This window comes from Mirounga leonina, unplaced genomic scaffold (assembly GCF_011800145.1).
Source record: "Mirounga leonina isolate KUSES-001 unplaced genomic scaffold, KU_Mleo_1.0 Mir_366, whole genome shotgun sequence".
Lineage (NCBI taxonomy): Eukaryota > Metazoa > Chordata > Mammalia > Carnivora > Phocidae > Mirounga > Mirounga leonina.
The window spans coordinates 17,277,766-17,295,978 of NW_023270709.1; the positions used below are offsets into that span (position 1 = coordinate 17,277,766).

The window sequence follows — 18,213 nt, forward strand, 5'->3', positions numbered from 1 at the left end:
CAGACTGGGTTTCTGGCCATTCATTTCAGGTCTTGTGGTTCTTGCTGTCTTCCTTCCTTTTCTCAGAATCACCATCCCATATTTCCAGTTCTTTGTTGGGTGCTTTTGATTACTGAGGGCACCAAAAGACTAGTCCCAGTAGAAAGAAGAGGAAAAAAGCCAAATAGTCATCCCTTCAATGTCCTTTAATTGACTGTGTATGACTTATGCTGCAGTGGGATGCATGCCAAACAGTTGTTCGACATTACAGGAGTATACTGCACTGGAGAGAACCGGATGAGGGTCTGCTCTGCGGGCTCACATATAGGGCAGGATAGGATCTGAGAGGGATTTTTCATCCCAGTGATTTCTACGAGGAATTGTATCATCGGGTTGTTCCGGTTCCCAGATACCCTGGCGTTCTTGGATGACCTTTGGTTGAGAACCTTATGAGGAGCTAGCTCTGATCTTGGTTAAGAACCATACCTGCATAAGCCTCAGTGTGCATATCTGTAAAGTGGGGGATTATGCTAGATGGTCTCTAAGGCTCCACCTGTAATTCTGATTTTAAAGCGGGTGGAGAGCAAGTAGCAATCAGCAAGGACCAACACCAACCTCCTGATTGTTTAAAAGCGAGGCAGGTAGATAGGACCTGGTGATTTAGGCAACAGGAGACTGCCCTCGTGAAAAGAATAATCACCAGCCCTGGGTGACTGTCAGCTAGATGCCATAAGCAAAAGTAGCATCAGCTTTGAGGGGTTTGGTGAGGTCTCAGTAACAACCTGTATAAAGCCGAGAAGGGGCTCATTCAGTGGTTAAACAACAACTCACTAAAAGTAATAGTAAGGGGCATTCTTTTCCCAGTTTCCTTGGATGAATCTGAGGTAAACTTTAAATTTAGCATGTGGAATCTTTTGATGGCATGCCGCCATCTTCCCTCTCCCCCCCCCGCCCCCCCATTGGAAAGGCAAAAAGAGTACAGTGTGGGATGGTGTTCAGAGCATGTGTTTTTGACATCATGATTGCCAGCTGAAGTTCAAAAGCCTTGAAAGAATTGACTTTTAAAATCAAATAGCTTTATGACAAATGAGGGGGAGATGCATGCTCCAGTCATCAGGGCCAGGGAGCTGGCCAGCCTTGTTGGAGTCTTCCCCCCACCCCCCCCCAGCAGCTGCCAGACCACAGAGCCTGTTCTGTGACAGACCCTCCAGAAACAATGAGGAGAAACAGCGTCTGTGTTATTAGATGAGATGAATTTACGTGCGTGGGGGAAGGCCGTCAGTGTGCTGGGGGCGGGGAGGGCGGCAGTGGCCCCAGCAGTCATCACAGAAGTAATAAAAGCGTCCTGGTAGCCAGGATTGGAGGGAGGGGAGGGGAGGGCTTGAGGAGGAGGAGCCTGTGGAGCGAGATTTCTGCAGTCTGTCTGGATCGCTGCCCAGCTCTCCCAGCCAAAAAAACAAATAAAAATAAATAAAAGGCAAGTGCTGAATGACACAGATTATGATATTAAAAAGGGATGCCATTGAAAATGTGCCACGGACCCCCCACCCCCACCCCACTGCTGTGCGTGGGGGTGGAATGTGTGCATGGGGGGGGGGGGCGGCAGACTGGGTGCAGACGTGTGCACCATTAAACTGACCGCCCCCGTCAGAGGTGTCCTGTCTCTCCTCTCCTCACCACCCCCCCCATGCCAGAAATTCTCCAATAAGGATTTGTCTGCATTGCAGATTGGGGGAATTGCTTTGCCTGGAGAGAGAAAAGCTAGTCGCTCTTTTCATTCCCCCCTTTTTCCCCCTCCCCTCAATTTATCAGGAGGGGGGAAAACGCGCCACAGACCCCTCCTCTTCGGGGTTGGGTTCCCTCCCCTGCACATAAATAACCTTCCCTCCCGGGCGCCTCCCCCCCCCTCCCGGGCCCAGGGCTCGCGGCCGTCCTATTGCCGCGCGGAATGTGCACCACCGCCTGCTTATTACGTACAGGGGAGGATTGTTGACAAGTGCTCTGGAGCCTGCCTCGCCGCGCTCGCCCTCCCTCCTCCCTCCTCCCTCCCTCCTCCCTCCCTCCCTCTGTCCTCCTTCCTCTCTGTCTCTCTGCAATGATCCGGCTCTGAGGATGGCTGCTCCACGGGTCTGTCAGGTGCAGTTTTTGGTGGCTTATCTTGAGGAACCTGGGATAGAAGGTCTGTTCCTATAAATAAAATAAAAACCAAATAGCTCTAGGTTTGTTTCAGGCTGCTATGGCTTTTGTTGGAGAAATAGGCCTTTTGTGGTTTTTCCCCTGCTGGGGTCCTGATTAAATCCATTATGGATGGCAAGGTGCTAGATAGATCTGTCTGTCTGTGTGTATATATGAGTATGTGAAAAGTGTTGCGATTGCTTAATATTAATACTCTTTTAGCTTTGATATCCTCCCTGGGGGTAGTTGGTGGCTCCTGCAAAGACACTGTGGAAATTTACAAGAGAGAATTAATGTCGTTCTTAAAGCATTCAGCTCTGTTGACCATTTTGGCCAAATCTGCAGTTTTAGCCAGGCTTGTATGAATTTAGACGTTTCTCTGGGGACCGAACGCCATCCAGCTATGGCTGGTCCCTTTATTTTATTGCCAGTTTATGCGATCATTTCCCAGCATTTAAAAATAGATGTTTGATTAAAGTTAATTAGTTTGTCCTCACCACGGCTTTGGTTTCCTTTATCAACAGCATGCATAGTTTCCTTTCCCTCAATACTTTGTATCTCTTGTCTTCCTTCCTCGATAGATGGAGGAAACTGAGGCACGGACGTGGATACTGGGTGATTCTAGGTCAGCCCTAAAGCTTGAAACTCCGAGCGCTCTCGATTTTTTTTTTCCCCCTCCCACCTCTCGTGCATGAATCTGGGTTTGCATTACTAGATGTAAACACAAATGAATTTTAGGAGCCATCAGTTTTAGGTGCCTCTGATTTTTGCAGATTCTGTGGCCATGTTCCTGGAGTTCTGTTTTTTGTGTTGCTTACCTTAGATTTCAGTATGAGAAAGAATGTTGCTCTGGGAGGTAGTAGGCCTCTCTAAACTTGCTTGCTGTCAGCAGCTTTAAAAATTTCCTTATTATTATTATTATTATTTTTGCTTCAGATAGCCCACTTAATCCTTCCTTAATCTGTTCATCTTAAAAGCGGGTGTGCAGTCTGATTTGTGAGTGAGGTAATGAGGGCCCTCAGAAACTTCCATCCCTCCTAGTCAATGCTACAAGCACAAGGGAATTGAGAACGTTGGTGGGGTCCATTTGTATTAGGGGGTAAAAGCAGCCAGAGAGGTTTTAGGGTTAAGGGTGTGGCTCTTCTCCACAAATTGTGATGTTCGTCAGAACACAGTATTTGGAGTGGTGCCTGTTTATCAGCACAGACCAGTACACAGACTAGTAACTTGATGGGGTTTGTTGATCTGAGCTGAAGCCAGGTTTACCTAACTTTGTAGAGACTTGCTAATATTTGAGAGCCTGTGTCTTTTGGTAACTCATCTGTGGGGTAAATGTAAGTGATGATATTAAGCTTTGAAGGTAAATACACGTGCATATGGCAATTACTTGAAGGTTGACTGTCCCTAGCTTTCTGAGAATATGCTGCATAGGTATATGGAAATCTCCCTTTGAGAAGTGCAGATTGCGTGATTTGGAAAAAAGAATCTGATTTTGGCACGTCCGATTATCTGAACGTAAAACTTTGGATGTGTTGGTCTCCTTGATCTATCTAAAAGAATTTCTCTAGAAATGACCTGTGTTTACCTCTACAGTGTGGGACTCCAAGTTCACGCTTTGCAGTGATACCATTGTTCTGCAGCTCGGTCTCTACACCGGCCTAAATCCGGCATCTGTCTTTAATCCCTTTTCTTCTGAATGTGGAAGGCGGTTTTTGACCTCTGGGGCGTTTGGGACTGGGCCATTTGCACAGTGGAACCTTTTCCCTTAGCTGATAGAAGCTTGAGTTGCAGGTTCTGGGGGAGTCCAGGGATTCATGCTTTGGATGGATGGTTATAACTAGATGGCCTGGTGGGCATGCTTTTGACTGGTTTGCCAGCATAAAATCAATAAGGTATTGGGATGGGGTTTGGACCCGGAGGAATTCAGGCCTGGGATGGAGGAGTAATTGATGTTTGCATGCAAAAGTAGAGAGAGCTTCTCCTTGTGGAACAGTGTGGATGTTTCTGTTTTATTATTTATTATTCAAGCTATTCTACCTGTTGTGATGTTGTAAAATTCATGGTAAGGAGGAAGAACAAGGGAAAAGACCGAGAATGTAAGGAGGGAAGAGCCCTTTTACCCTAAAGAAGTAAAGGAGTTGTTGCAAAATGCACAGTACAATTTGCTTGCCATTGTGATCATCACAGTTCCCAGTAGCTGCCATGGCTGGTCCAGAAACTAGAGATCCTGGATCTTTCCCACTGAGTGATTTTTTTGGGGGGGGGGTGTACCAAATGAAGTCCAACTGTGGCTCTTCGGTGGTGGTTGTTGGAGTCTCTCCATGAGGAGTGTTTTCTTTCTTCTTGTGACTACTGGTCAGGATGTGGGAAGGAGAGGTCTTTTGTCTTTGGGTGGTGCTCACTCATTTCGGGTTTAGACCGCTAGAACAGGGCCCATTTTAGTGTTCGCAGCAATGTGGTCGCCCTTCCTGTGTGTAAATGTCTGTTGGCTCGCTTCTTTGTGCCTCAAGGTGAGGAAATCCCTTCTGGGCTCAAGGGTCCTGTCTCTCTTCCCGCTCATCTGTCTCAAAGGTAGCCATGTGCTTGATTTTGAGACAAGAAAAAAAAGGATAGAATCCGACATTGGCTTTGCTTACCCAGTGGCCCAACTTTTCCATGTTAATTAATTAGTTCTCTGTCAGTTTTTTTAGGGAACACCTTTTTTTATTAAAAACTTGAGCTTCAGATTGCCCAAGAAGGTTTCATGGGGAAAGAATGGTGGCGAGAAAGGGTTCCTGGGGCATTATCTGTTTACTTTTTGGGTGTTAAACTAACAAAAGCCCCTGTCGTCTCTTTGTCTTGGGGGCTCTTCTCAGGGGCCATTGGGGTATTTTTGGATTCCATATTCTTGGTTGGAATGGAAAATCTCCGTAGCTGATTGAGAGTAGACAAAGGGGAGCCCTATCTGCTCAGGGGCCCTTCTCCTAAGGGAAGGGATCATTATTTTCCGTCAGCTGAGGTATTCAACCCACTTTCATTTGTGCTCTGTTGACCATGAGTGTGGCTGTGACATCATGCCTCGAGACTGTCATTTGTTCTCCTCCACCTCAGCGTTTTGATGTGGGGAGCCTGGGCTTAGCTTCGCAGACCTCTCTGCCATGCTCATCCCCTTCCCTGGAACCTGGGGATCCATCCAAAAGCTTGGCTGCGGACCCAAGTGTGTACAGTTGGGGTCGGACTCTGTATTCGTGTATTCGTGTTGAACCTGCGAGGCTGGCCGGAGCCCCATTTCTCCCTGGTATCCCAAAGCAAAGCAAAACAAAACAAAAAACCCCAGAAGACAATCCACAGATTTTTCTTTAAAAATGTGAGTGAAAAATACTTTATTTTTCACAAGCAAGGGCAGCAGACTCTGCATTCTGAATATGAGAGAGGGTCCTACCTCAACCCAGGGGGCTGTTGTGGTAATTTTTCTCTCAACTCCAAAGTGCGGCAGCCATCCCCATCCCCCAACACGCACGCACGCTCACACACACACACACACACACACACACAGCAGCTGAAAATGAAAGCTCCCTTTGGATGCTTGACTGTTTAATATGTAATGTGATACCTTGTTTCACAGTGATGGGGTGACGGGCCCTGGCTGTGTAATACAGAATTACCTTTTGTGCATTTCTTCTACAACAAAGCCAAATAATGGACTCTCCCTAATATGCTAATACGTTTGCTGTCCTCCAAATGTTTTGGAAACTTCAAAGGTCTCCTCATTTTTCCCCCTTCTCTTCAACCCTTCTTTAGGCTCTGCTTTTAGTGAAGCAGAGGGGTTCGATTTTTTTTTCCCCCTTTGGTTTTGTATTCTGTCATGTACGTGTAGCCAGTGGGAGGGCTGGTGAAACTTCTTTGTGTCTAAAACATGGAATTATGAGGGCTGCACATTCTCTGTGTGTGTGTGTCCCTGTGCGTGCATGTGTCCGTCCGTCCCAGGGTTAGACAGGGATTCCCTTCAGTCTCTCTACCTCGGTGTTCTGAAATCTGTAGCTCTCATCAGGTGCTTAAGCTGGCCTTCTGGAGTGAGCGGGAACCTTGGCCTCGTTTGTATTCACCCCCCCCCCCCCCCCCCCCCCCCCCCACAGGGGAGCTCACCCCCCCCCCCCCGCCCGGGCGCCCCCCCCCGCCCCTTTTTTTTCCCCCCCCCCCCCCCCCCCAATGTGAAGGCAAGAGGCAGATCATGCTCCTCCATCTTCCAGTCTTCCAAGGACAAGAATTCTTTTTACCCACAGCTCCTGCTGCTTAGCCAAGAAGCCAGTTTTGGTGTCTTGCCTTGAATGGAAAGCCTTTTCATTTCTTGCTCAGTTTTGGGAGATGGGCTGAAAGGCCCCGGAACGTGATGGCCCGATTCTGTTGTACTGACTGGATTCTTTGGGGGCTCTCAGCCTGTGAGGACGGGCCCCGCCACGCATGCTGGCCGAGCGGTCTCGGGCCCGGGCCACGCCGCCCCTGTGGGCTGCCAGTGGCTAGCCACGGTTGCAGGTGGTCCCCAAGCTGCCTTCCCCCGCAGCGGTTTGGCATTTTCAGCTCATATTTATTGCTTTTGTGGAAGACAATAGACGTGGTTTAATTTAAGTTCAACCTCCTGAATATTAATAGAGGGGAACAAATGCTCATGTGGGGAGAACAGGATCTTTGGGCCATTCAGTTTTCTCCATTTAACCTCCTCTCCCAATGAAGGGTTGTGGTGATTGGGGGAGGGTTTTGGGAAAATAAGAGCTCGTGTGTTAGAAGGAGGGGACGCTGTACTGTTATTTCTCATCGACTAAAAATAATAATTCAAAAAATTGATGGCAGGGCTTTGTTAGGGAGAAGAAAAGGCAACACACAGTAGCTTTTCTAATGTTCTGATAATGGCTGTTCTGCCCTGTGGCATCCTACTCCATCTTGCTGACCTGGCTCTTCTGGATCAGGCAGGCAGTATGATTTGGATTAAAATCTTCAAAATGAAACGGGGTAGCTCGTACATGGGAGGTGTGAGAGTGGGCTGGGGGGGAGCTGGGTGGAGTGGGCACGTCTCTGCCCAACCCTGTAGACTGCCTCACTGAAAATGAATGTAAATGTTCTCTGTACAGGATGGGGGTACCCCAAATGAAAAAGCAGATTGCATGCAGAACCAATGGGTCTTGCCCCTTATAAAGGCAGTGAAAAGCTCAGCTCCTTCAGTTTGCATTGACAGCAATCAGTTCCCTCTGTATGGGCCCCAATTTTCCTAATCTGGAAAGCGAATCAGACTTACCTCTTCGAGTTCAGGTAATCATCCTTGCTAATCCTCGGAATGGAGGAAACTTTGGAGTTCTCGGAAGATATTAGTCTGGTGAGGGCTTGGGACAATGACTGCTACTTTCAGTCATTTTCATGTAGCTCAGCCACGCCTTACTGTGGCTTAATAGAGCATCCTGCTCACTTCTGTCTCACCAGTGAACTTCAAAGAGCTCATGTACAGTCAATTCAGGTTCCCTGTTTCCTTGTAAAATTTCACAATCCAGTTTCCCTGAATTTGCACTTTGGACAGTCGACTTCTGGAGGGGAGATACCTCCTATGCCTTTTTACATTGATGCATAGATATGAATGCTTATTCATATCATACATAGATAGGAATGCTTCCCGGGCACCCTCCCCCCAGTGTGTTACTTTTTTTCCTCTGAATTTGTCATTAGCTGACTCCTTAGAGCTTTGTGACTAAGTTGTGTAAGTAATCTTCTTTGCCTTCACAAAATCCCCGATAAAAGGTAGAAGAATGCCCCAACAGAACTCTGGGGTTGGATGCCTTACTTTCATTTGGGTCGTCATAGATTGCACAATCAGAATTTGTTTCCTTATCTGATTCACACTTGCCCCAAGCATCCTAGTGTCTTAGAGCCCTGGGTCTCCTACCGGCTTGAACCTGGTTTTGCCCTGCAGTCGCGGTTCTCAAAATGTGGTTCCCCAGTAGCCAAGGCCACATCAGCATCACGTGCGAACTTGTTAGAATAGGACAGATGGGGTGATGAGGTCTGGGGGACTGTGTTTGGACAGGTGATTCTGATTCATGCTCAAGTTTGAGAATCCCCGCTCTATAATCTGCGGAGATTATTCTTGTCAGAAGGGCAGGAGTGTAGCTTGTCACTGAATGGTTTCACTCTTTTCTGCTTGCTTGCTCGCTCACTCACTCGCTGCTTACTCATGCAGCAAATACGGAAGATCTTGTTATGTACTGAAGGGCACAGCAGTGTTTCTTCTGCCCTGGCTTCACCTAACAGCACATGGTCCTTGCTTGTTTCCTCCTTGGTCCAAACACAGCTTCAAAACAACCCCCTCCTCCTTCACTACCACCATCCCCCTGTTTTTGGTTTTGGTTTTTTAGGTTTATTGCAAATTCCAACTTTGCGATTAAGTGTTCTGGCTTCACTGATTCACATTCACTGTGTCCCGTTCCCCCCCCTCCCCCCCCGCCCCCAGTCACTTTTTCCTTGCCCCCCAAGTGCAAGGTTTCTTCTTTGCACATACTAACTGATCCACCCATGTGTGCTTGTCGATCTACCTCCTCACTGGAATTTAGGTTTTGTTTGATTATGCCTGTATCCCCAGGGCCCTGGCATATGGTAGGTGTTAAGAAAATGAGCAGATGATAAAAACTTAAAGCAAGCAAGCAAGCAAGCATGGATGGGGTGAACTCCCATTCTTTCCCTCCTCTCTTGCTTTATTCTCCTTTTTGTACTCATGGACTATTAGAAAATGTGAACTCAACCAAGAGTAAGCTTATACTTAAGATGCCTCTCTTTCTCTCGCTCATTAATTTTACATGTGGTTCTGTAATCAGTTTTTATTTTGAACTGCCCATCCTTTTCAAGTGTGGCCATTCACTCATCTCCTCTTTACATGTATGACATCTCTCCTGGCCCAGTTTCTTCGTCTCTTGAGTATCTCCTGTATCCATCCTACTATTTTCCGTAGGCTTTCTCCTCACCCTGTGACCTTATTTAAAGTGCTGTATGTCATTTTATGTAGTTAATACCTATGAATTATGTAGGTTTAGTTGTCTAGAGCTTCATTAAAAAATCTCAAGGCAGGGAAGATTAATTTTCATATAATTGACTCAACCTCAAACATACATCCAAAATGTTTCAAAAATTAATCAATATAAAATTATCGAATGTTCAGTTTTCAGTTGATTAAAAATAAAAATAATTCATTTCCTTTTCTGCACTAGCTGTATTTCCGATGCTTGAATGTGACTGGGGCATCTGGGTGGCTCAGGCGCTTAATCTTCCGACTCTTGGTTTGGGGTCAGGTCATGATCTTGGGATCGAGATCGAGCCCTGGATTGGACTCTGCTTTGGGTGTGGAGCTTGCTTAAGATCCTCTCTCTCCCTCTGGCCCATCCCCCCATGTCAAAAAAAGGAAACACATTAAAAAAGCTGCATATGACTAGTGACCACAGTAGTGGGTAGCGTAGACCATACCTCTACCCTTAAACTGTGACTTCCATACAATTCATGTCTCCTTTTGACCTCACGGTGTAAATTGCCCATGTTTTCTCTTTCTTGGGGAAGTTGTGTATGATTTCACTTCTGTTTTGCAGTCCTGGCTCCCAAAAGCTACATGTCTAAGTGATAGCCATGGGCTTTATTTATTTCATTCTAATAGATTTCCAGTGTTCTGGTATTACTCATCCTCGGAAAGGATGTGCAAACACACAAGCAGGGAAGCACGTGCACAAACAGGTCTAGTCCCAGGGTTTGGTTTCCTTATACCACGTTCTTACAGATGACTTTACCAAATATATAGAATCCTCTTTCCTATATAGTGTTTAGTGTGATAGTTGGAACCACTCTTAAGTGTCTGAACCAAAAAGGGATTTATTTATTTTAAGATTTTATTTATTTATTTGACAGAGAGAGACACAGCGAGAGAGGGAACACAAGCAGGGGGAGTGGGAGAGAAGCAGGCTTCCCGCTGAGCGGGGAGCCCGATGTGGGGCTTGATCCCAGGACCCCGGGGTCATGACCCGAGCCGAAGGCAGACGCTTAAAGTCTGAGCCACCCAGGCGCCGCAAAAAGGGATTTAATACAGGGAATTAAGTGCTTACAAAGTTGGGGGAAATGTTGGAAGGGTAGAAATCAAGGGTCCACACTATACTTTTGGCTCTGCTTAAAAGCCGAGTGCCACGGCTGTGAAAACGTAGATCCTGTGTAGGCATTCCTACGGTTTCCCAGCTTCTGATGCCCATGAGGCTGCTGATGGGACTGAAATTGGGGGCCAGTCACTGCAGACACTTGTGTTGGGGTGAGCTTCCCATCAGTAGGACTTAAATTATGTCCAGAACCCTAGATGCAAGAACGTCTCAGTGCTAGAAGACCGGCCAGGCTTTTATTCTGCCATCACCCATTAGTGGGTCCTCAGTGCTTATTAAAATACTTCCAGTATCCCTTGTCACAGACCTTTCTCCAGTTCGCTTGCTTAACAGGACATCCCGGTATTTGTAGCGTACATCTGTTAGCCTTTGAAGGTTAACTAGTTCGAATTGGTAATACACGAGGTACTTTTCTTCCTAGCCCAAGCCCTGAAAGATGCTTATATATTTGAATAAGAACCCTGCAGAATCTATTACGGTTACAAAATCCTGCCTGCATTTCTCACTGTTGAAATGATTTCCTGGGCCTCATGTAGGATGAGGTGTCCCACTCAAAAGGGGGAGATACGCACCTTCTAATCTTCTTTCCAAATTCTGGTCTGGCCTCATCGGCCACGGTGTAGGGGTAACTGTGGTAAAGTGCTACTTCCTGATGTCATGTGTTTTAAGTCTTTGTCCCCTTTTCTCACCTGTAGGGCTCCTTGGTAATGGCCAGTCTAAGGGATTAGGACCAGCGTCAGAACAGTCAGAGAATGAGAAGGACGATGCATCCCAAGTGTCCTCTACTAGCAACGATGTTAGTTCTTCAGATTTTGAAGAAGGGCCGTCGAGGAAAAGGTTAGTACCCAAGGCTGAAAATGCTGGAGCCTTAAACCAGGGACACCAGCGTTTCCCACAGGGGAGCCAACTCGGGCCCACCCACCCAGTCTCCTGGTTTTCATAGAGGAGCCAGGGTTCTGGATGTTCTCTATCCCAGGTCCTGGTTTCTGAAAGTTGTCCGCTAATTGTCATCAGAAACGAACACACCAGAAAATGCGATGGGCCAAACAGAGCCCATTCCTCCCCTGAGCATTTGCCACAGGGTTGCCAACTTGTAATTCCTGTCTTCTCTGATCCTTGTAAGTGACTCTCCTCAATTTCTGGAGTCCATTCGATGGTATTTTGCCATGTCTGAAGAGAGCTGATCCTAAAAATGTTGAAGAATTAAATGCAGTGTTTCTGAACAACGTTCCTCCTCAGGAAAACAGAACCCCGGCTGTGGTGGAGGAATCGTTCATAAAACTTTTAATTTACCCTTTTTTTTTTTTTAAATGACTTTCCTAAATAAGCTTGAGAGTTTGATAGGGAAGTTGGCTATGGGAATTTGATAAGTTTGTGGTTTCACGGTCAAACGGTGGCAGTGACCTTATATAATGCTGCTTGTAATGGGGTGTTTAAAAAACCCCTTGCCGGTCATCTGCCTGATTTCATACCTCATGTGTTGTGCTTCCACCTCCGAAATTATATTCCATTTCTGGTTTTTGGTTTTTTTTTTTTTTTTTTTTTTTCCTTCCTTCCGTTCTCATACTCGAGGTTTTCCTGGATGACTAGATTGATGACTTTTTCTTAGAACCTGGTAGTTCGAGAGGTTGGGGAAAAGAAAAAAAAAATTGTACTCTTTCTCCAGAATTCTGTTACCTTTTGGAAATTGTCTAGATGCGTGTATCTAATGAAGTCCTGAGTTTAGTGGAAATCATGCATTAGGTATTTTAAGATCCTTAAAAGAACTGTATTTCAGTCTGAAATTGGAGATAATAGTTCAGTCTTAGTTTATTTTCCTCCATCATGCTGTGTCTTCTTTGAGAAAACCCAGAATACAATTTTCTCCTAATTCTCAGCACTGTATCTCAGAAGAGGTCTCAGATTTGTTGTTAGTCAGCAAGCATATGGACGAAGAATCTCTGCCAATGTCCTGCGCCTTGTAGGTTCCTCTCTTTTAAAGACCCTTGGGTGAGTGTCTCAGTGACAAGTCAGTCCTGTTTCAGATACTCACCACAAACATTTCGCTCGGCCGCGGTTTGAGAAATGGCGTCCTCACAAGAGAGGGAGGTCAAGGATGTGTGTTAGAAATCCCATCAGCAGATAGGTTGGAACCTTTAATGTTGTTGTCCATGCTCCCAAGCATGGTGGGTGGTCATGCCTCTAGCATCATCTTTCATCTCCGTTTGGGGAGCAAAATTCTGAGTGTGGTTGGACATGTCAGCACCTGGTCTTGAGCTGCATGGCCATCAATTCCCCCCGCCCCCAAAGATCCTGCAAGCATGGGGGTGTGATGACCAACATCTCTAAGGCTTCATTCTCTTGGGGTGTGGGGGGGCGTTGCTGGCCCTTTGTCCTCGACTCCTAGTGCCTTTCTTAGTTGACAGTGCTGCTGGCTTTCTCTGTGCCTGCCGCCGTGTTGGGGTGTGGCATTTGCGTGTACATCGGTCATTTAACTTTGGTCACCGGGACAGTGGACAAGAGAAATGTTGTTCAGGATGAATCCAGAGAAACATAACCATTTCTAATCTGCTTTAATTAGTGTGCCAAGTACCTTGTTTTACTGAATTAAGGATTCATAGCAGCAATTTTATTTGGTTATAGTCACACTCTACTGGGGAAATCTATTAGGGACATAATGTAGGTTACGGTTTGACAGGTTGGGCTGGATTGAGGGCTGGTCTGAGGTGGCCTGCATGTTCCAGGCTTTGTAGTTTTTACAAGTAGGTAGGGAAGTTAGGGCTAAGATTTCTTGCAATGTTGTAGGGTACGTAGCAAATACAAAATAATAGCTTTTTTTTTTTACTTTTTTTTTAGAGAGGGAGGGCACGGGAGAGGGAGGGAGACAATCTTAAGCAGACTCTGTGCTGAGTGCAGGGCCCGATAGGGCTTGATGTCACGACCCTATGATCATGACCTGAGCCGAAATCAAGAGTTGGACACTTAACTGACTGAGCCACTCAGGTGCCCCCAAAATAGTAACTTTTAATACTTTCTGGCTCCTAACGAGCTCATTTGTTTTGATCCTTCATTGGTATTTAGTATAAATCATTTGGTAGAACCCTGCCTTCTAATGCACGTTGTTAGAACCGAAATCTGAATTCCTGGGGCTTTGTCAGTGCCTTGCCAGACTGAATGGTCAGCCTTCCTTCATCTTATGTGTATTAGACCTTTTCCAATAAGCTGGTGGGGTGTTCTGTCCCTGCTGATGACAATGTCAAACCCAGAGTAACTACCTAAAGTGGAGTGGTTATTTCAAAATGTCACTTAGAACATTGTTGACGAGATGCTACTTTTAACCTTGTGCCTACAATTCCCTGAGCCTGGTGTATATACCCCCGAGAGGAACGTATCTTGTGATTGACCCCTTGCGTTCTTGGTAGGCATTTAGACTGTGTGGGACACAACCCTGAATCCTCAGATTCCAGGGCCATGATTTATGTCTTTGCTCTGGACCAAGCATTCTATATTCTTTAGGAATTTCTAGCCATTCTTGTACAGTTCATTACTGTTCCTAAATATATGGTTTTTAGGATCACCAGTTAAATACGCCTTTTCTCTTGGGAGTGGAGGAAAGAGGGTAAATTTGTATTTGACTTTTGTAAGAAAAATTAAAATACGAGGTGTGGACTCTGCAAGTCTCAGACCTTTGCCTTGAGTTTCCAACCTGGAAATCAAAGCGATTCCATTTTCTGATGATGCTGGTCATGTGTTTTATAATTCTTTGGTCCAAACGTCTTGTGTGTTTGTGAAGTGTTATTTTTCTAGGGGAAACGCCCCCTGAGCTGTGTTTGGCCCTGCGTACTTGCTGCCGTTGGTCATACTTAATGTCGGGGATTTTTTCTTGGCACGCAGAAAGCAGTAGAATCCAGAGTTCTGGAGCATTTATTTTTCTTTATTGAGGCAAAAATGAAAGTTACCTTTTTACCTAGCCATTAAAAGGACATCTTCTGAAATCTTTGTCCGCTCTTTGTGAAAGGGAAAGCCACTCTCTCTTCAGGCTCTTTGCCTGTTTGGTGGAGGTCTGGAGGACTCTGTGATGGTGGGAGTGCCTAGGTCTTGATTTCCTTTTCTTTTGATCATTGGGGTAAATGATATTAAAAAACATCTACATTAATGAATGTTACTGTGTGAATGGAAATGTTACAGAGATTTTGAGCCTGTAGTCCGCTCCTTTTGAATTTGATGGTGGCCATGCCTAGCTCCTTACCCTCATCATCCTGTTACACTTGGCTCTTCTAAAACTTATGTTTCCTGCAAGAAATACTGAAGTATTTTCAGAAACCAGAATGGACAGATTCTGTCAGTCGGGTGTGGATAGACTGAGAAAGTCCAGAATGATGGTTATGGGCATATGGATTACTTGTTTGGCTGGTGGCAAGAAGAAGGTGGTGTACAAGGAAGTTGGTGTGATAGTGTACTTTGATTGATTGATTTTATTATTTAGAGCAAGTGTGAGTGAGCAGGAGGGGAGGAGCAGAGGGAGAGGGAGAAAGAGAATTGTAAGCAGGCTTCATGCCCAGTGCAGAGCCCATAGCAGGGCTCCATCTCACGACCCTGAGATCATGACCTGAGCCAAAATCAAAGAGGCAGGCACTTAGCCGACTGAGCCACCCAGCCCCGCACCCGCCCACACCCCCCCGCCCCCGTACTTTCAAATGCAGGTAAATGGAAGATCCAAAATGCATGGTTTGAAAGGGATCACTTGACCGCTCAGATATATAGCCAAATGAACTGTGTACTTATTTTACTTCATCTTTGGGTGGAGGGAATAAGCAGGAAAAATACAATGACTGGTGGTTTTTAGGGATGTGTCAATATGGTTAACTGTATGGGCTGGAGCTGGACAATGTGCCGTCTTATTGCGGCTCACCGTCTACCTGCCCTGTGTCCTTGGGCAGGTTCTGTAGCATCGCTGGGCCTCAGTTTCCTTATGTGTTAAAACGTCTGCAACAGCAGGAACCACCTCACGGTGGTCCTGTGGACTGAACAAGGTGATTTATGAAGAGCCCACAGGTGTGTGATGAGGACTGCGCATTCGATACGGTTATTAACCATCCCCATCAGGACACAGGAACTTGCTGCGTGTGAGCATGCCTATTGATTGGGGACTTCTCCAACATGTTTTAGAGGAATTTTGATTTATGCAAATTGTGATTTGTATCTTCCTTCTGTGGTGACCCCGACACCACCCTCTGTGGGCAGATGGAAAAGTGGAGATGGGTGTCCGTCCTCTGAAGTTCTGAGTCCCATGAAGGACCCTGGTGGCGTACAGTGTGAATCCCCCACAGAGGTTCGTGTAACCAGGTTATTTGCTTGCGTGGAGCAGTCGGGAGTGAGATGAGGTTCAAGTTGGCGAAGATGGGCTGTCGGTGAGCGGATTCCGTCTCAACTGTGCACACATAAGTCATCATTTCACCTTGTGGGGGCGCTGTTTTGCTAGTACTTACTGCTAAAATCCCTGCCTTACTTTGAAAAAAAGAGAGGTTAGTGAACTAGTAAAGTTCAGACTATGTCCCTGCAGGGTCCTACGTTCTTCTTGTTAAATGGCTGCTATATCTTAGGCCATTGATGGAAGACTGAGTTTAAAGATCGTCCCATTCCAGTGGATTGGGTATTGCATACAGAGAATCAACTTTTTTTTTTTTAAAGATTTTATTTATTTATTAGAGAGCAGAGAGAGTGAGTGAGGAGGAGTGGCAGAGGGAGAGGGAGAGGGAGAAGCAGATTCCCTGTTGAGCAGTGGACACCCCCCCCCTCCCCCAGTATGGGGCTCCATCCCAGGACCCCGGGATCATGACCTGAGCTAAAAGCAGACGCCCAACCAGCTGGGCCACCCAGGCGCCCCTCACTGTGAACATCTTTAAGAATAGAGTTTTAAAAGTCTAAATGTTTGTTTCCCCTTGTTTGTTTTGCTTTGAATCTTGTGCATAATAGCCACAAACCGCTTTAGATCGATTTCTCTTAAGTTTTGGTTTAGATTTGGACATCTCCACTGACCAGGGTGTTACAGATTGTTTTGTTGTTACAACCTTGAAGACGATTTTACAAATTAGAGTTTAGTACTGTTCTAATTTTTAATTCTACAGCTGTCTTCACTGAAACATAGTCTCTACAGCAAGTAAAGAAGGGGCAAAATGGCAGAATGGAATATTATGTGGGACCCTTAATAACCACAGAAGAGAAGTGTGGAATTAAATATAAAGAAATCTAGATGTTCAGGTCTATCTGCTTTTTAAAATTTACCTAAATGGTTGCAATGGTTGCTGCTTTTTTCCTTCTCCTAGATCTTTCTTGCTGGATTATTATTATTATTTTTTTAAAGATTTTATTTATTTATTTGACAGAGAGACACAGCGAGAGAGGGAAGACAAGCAGGGGGAGTGAGAGAGGGAGAAGCAGGCTCCCCGCTGAGCAGGGAGCCCAATGCAGGGCTCGATCCCAGGACCCCAGGATCATGACCTGAGCCGAAGGCAGATGCTTAACGACTGAGCCACCCAGTGCCTCAGGACTTCAATACCTTTCCCACCCACCCCCCCCCTTTTTAAAAAATACTTCTATTTATAGGTTTGCTAGGGTTGGTAGGGTTGGATGAATCTCTTGGCTTTTATATGTCTACGAAGATCTTTATTTCACCCTCTTTTAAAATACATATATATTGCATGGAGCACTGGGTGTTATGCACAAACAATGAATCATGAAACACTACATCTAAAACGAGTGATGTAATGTATGGTGATTAACATAACTAAAAAATTTAAAAAATTAAAATACATATATATTTACAAGAATTGTAGGACAGCATGTACTTGTAAGAAATTTACCTTGATTTTTAAAAGGTGTTTTGCTCATTATAGAATTTTAGGGTGTTGTCTTTAAAATGCTGTTGTGGGGACGGGCATACCACTCAACTGTCCCCTGCTTTGCATTGTTTCCAACAAGAAGTCCGCTGTCACCCTTTTAACTCTAAGACGTGTCCTTTTCCTTAGTCTACTTTTTTTTAAGTTCTATTTATTTCGGGGGTGGGGGGGAGAGGGGAAGCCTACTTCCTGCTGATCAATGAGCCTGATGTGGGGCTTGATCCCAGGACCCTGAGACCTCAGCCGAAAGCAAGAGTCGTAGGCTCAACTGACTGAGCCAGCCAGGTGCCCCTTTCCTAGTCTACTTTTTAAAGATTTTCTTTTTATCCATGGTACCATGTCCTTTGGTGTAGTTTATTTTTCTCGTGTTTGCAGTTCATTGAGCTGCTGCTTAGTTCTGTAGATTTTATCACTTTTGGAAAAATTGAAGGCAACATTTCTGCAAATTTTAGAGTGTGTGCTTCTTTTCCCCTTTAGGGATTTCAATTGCATGTATTTTTGGCTGCTTGACGTTGACCCACGGCACCTCGATGCTGTTTATTTTATCCTAGTCCTCCCCCCGCCCCAACCCACCCAGTTTTATTTTAGGTAGTTTCTATCTAAAGTCTGCAGAGGTGTTGTCTTTTCTTTTCTTAACCTCAGAGATTGCTGTTTTTATCTCTAGAAATTAGAGTTTGGTCTGTATAATCTTCAGTGCCTGTCCTGACGTGCTGGTTTTTGCTCTGCCTTTTTGAACACACGGAATACAGTTGTAATAGAGGTTTAGTACATTTGTCTGCTAATTCTTTCACCTGTGTTATTTATGGGTCAGTTTTGGATTGACTCATGTTCCTCCTCATTAGTAGCCCTGTTTTCCTGCTCCTTTGCTTGCCTTAATAATTTTTTGTTGGTCGTCAGGCCTTGTCCATTTTCCTTTGGGTTCTGGATATGTTTGTATTTCTCTGCCTGTTCTTGAGCATTGCTCTAAGATGTGATTAAGTTCGAAGGAAGCAGTCGGGTCCTTCTGGATCTTGGCTTTTCAGCTTTGTTCAGTA

At 45.5% G+C, this 18,213-nt stretch overlaps 1 protein-coding gene across 4 annotated transcripts in view; it reads left to right on the plus strand.

Moving 5' to 3' along the window:
* JARID2 (jumonji and AT-rich interaction domain containing 2) overlaps nucleotides 1–18,213 on the plus strand; it is a 259,499-nt gene that overhangs the window by 142,995 nt on the left and 98,291 nt on the right. For 2 of the 4 annotated variants that reach the window (XM_034985710.1, XM_034985716.1), the window contains one exon: nucleotides 10,997–11,138. The exons of 1 other annotated variant lie outside the window; for it this stretch is intronic. In XM_034985710.1, the coding sequence (XP_034841601.1) occupies nucleotides 10,997–11,138 (142 nt within the window). Of the gene's footprint in view, nucleotides 1–2,034; nucleotides 2,159–10,996; nucleotides 11,139–18,213 lie in introns of those variants that run through there. One more of the 4 variants, XM_034985712.1, reaches the window with a different exon arrangement.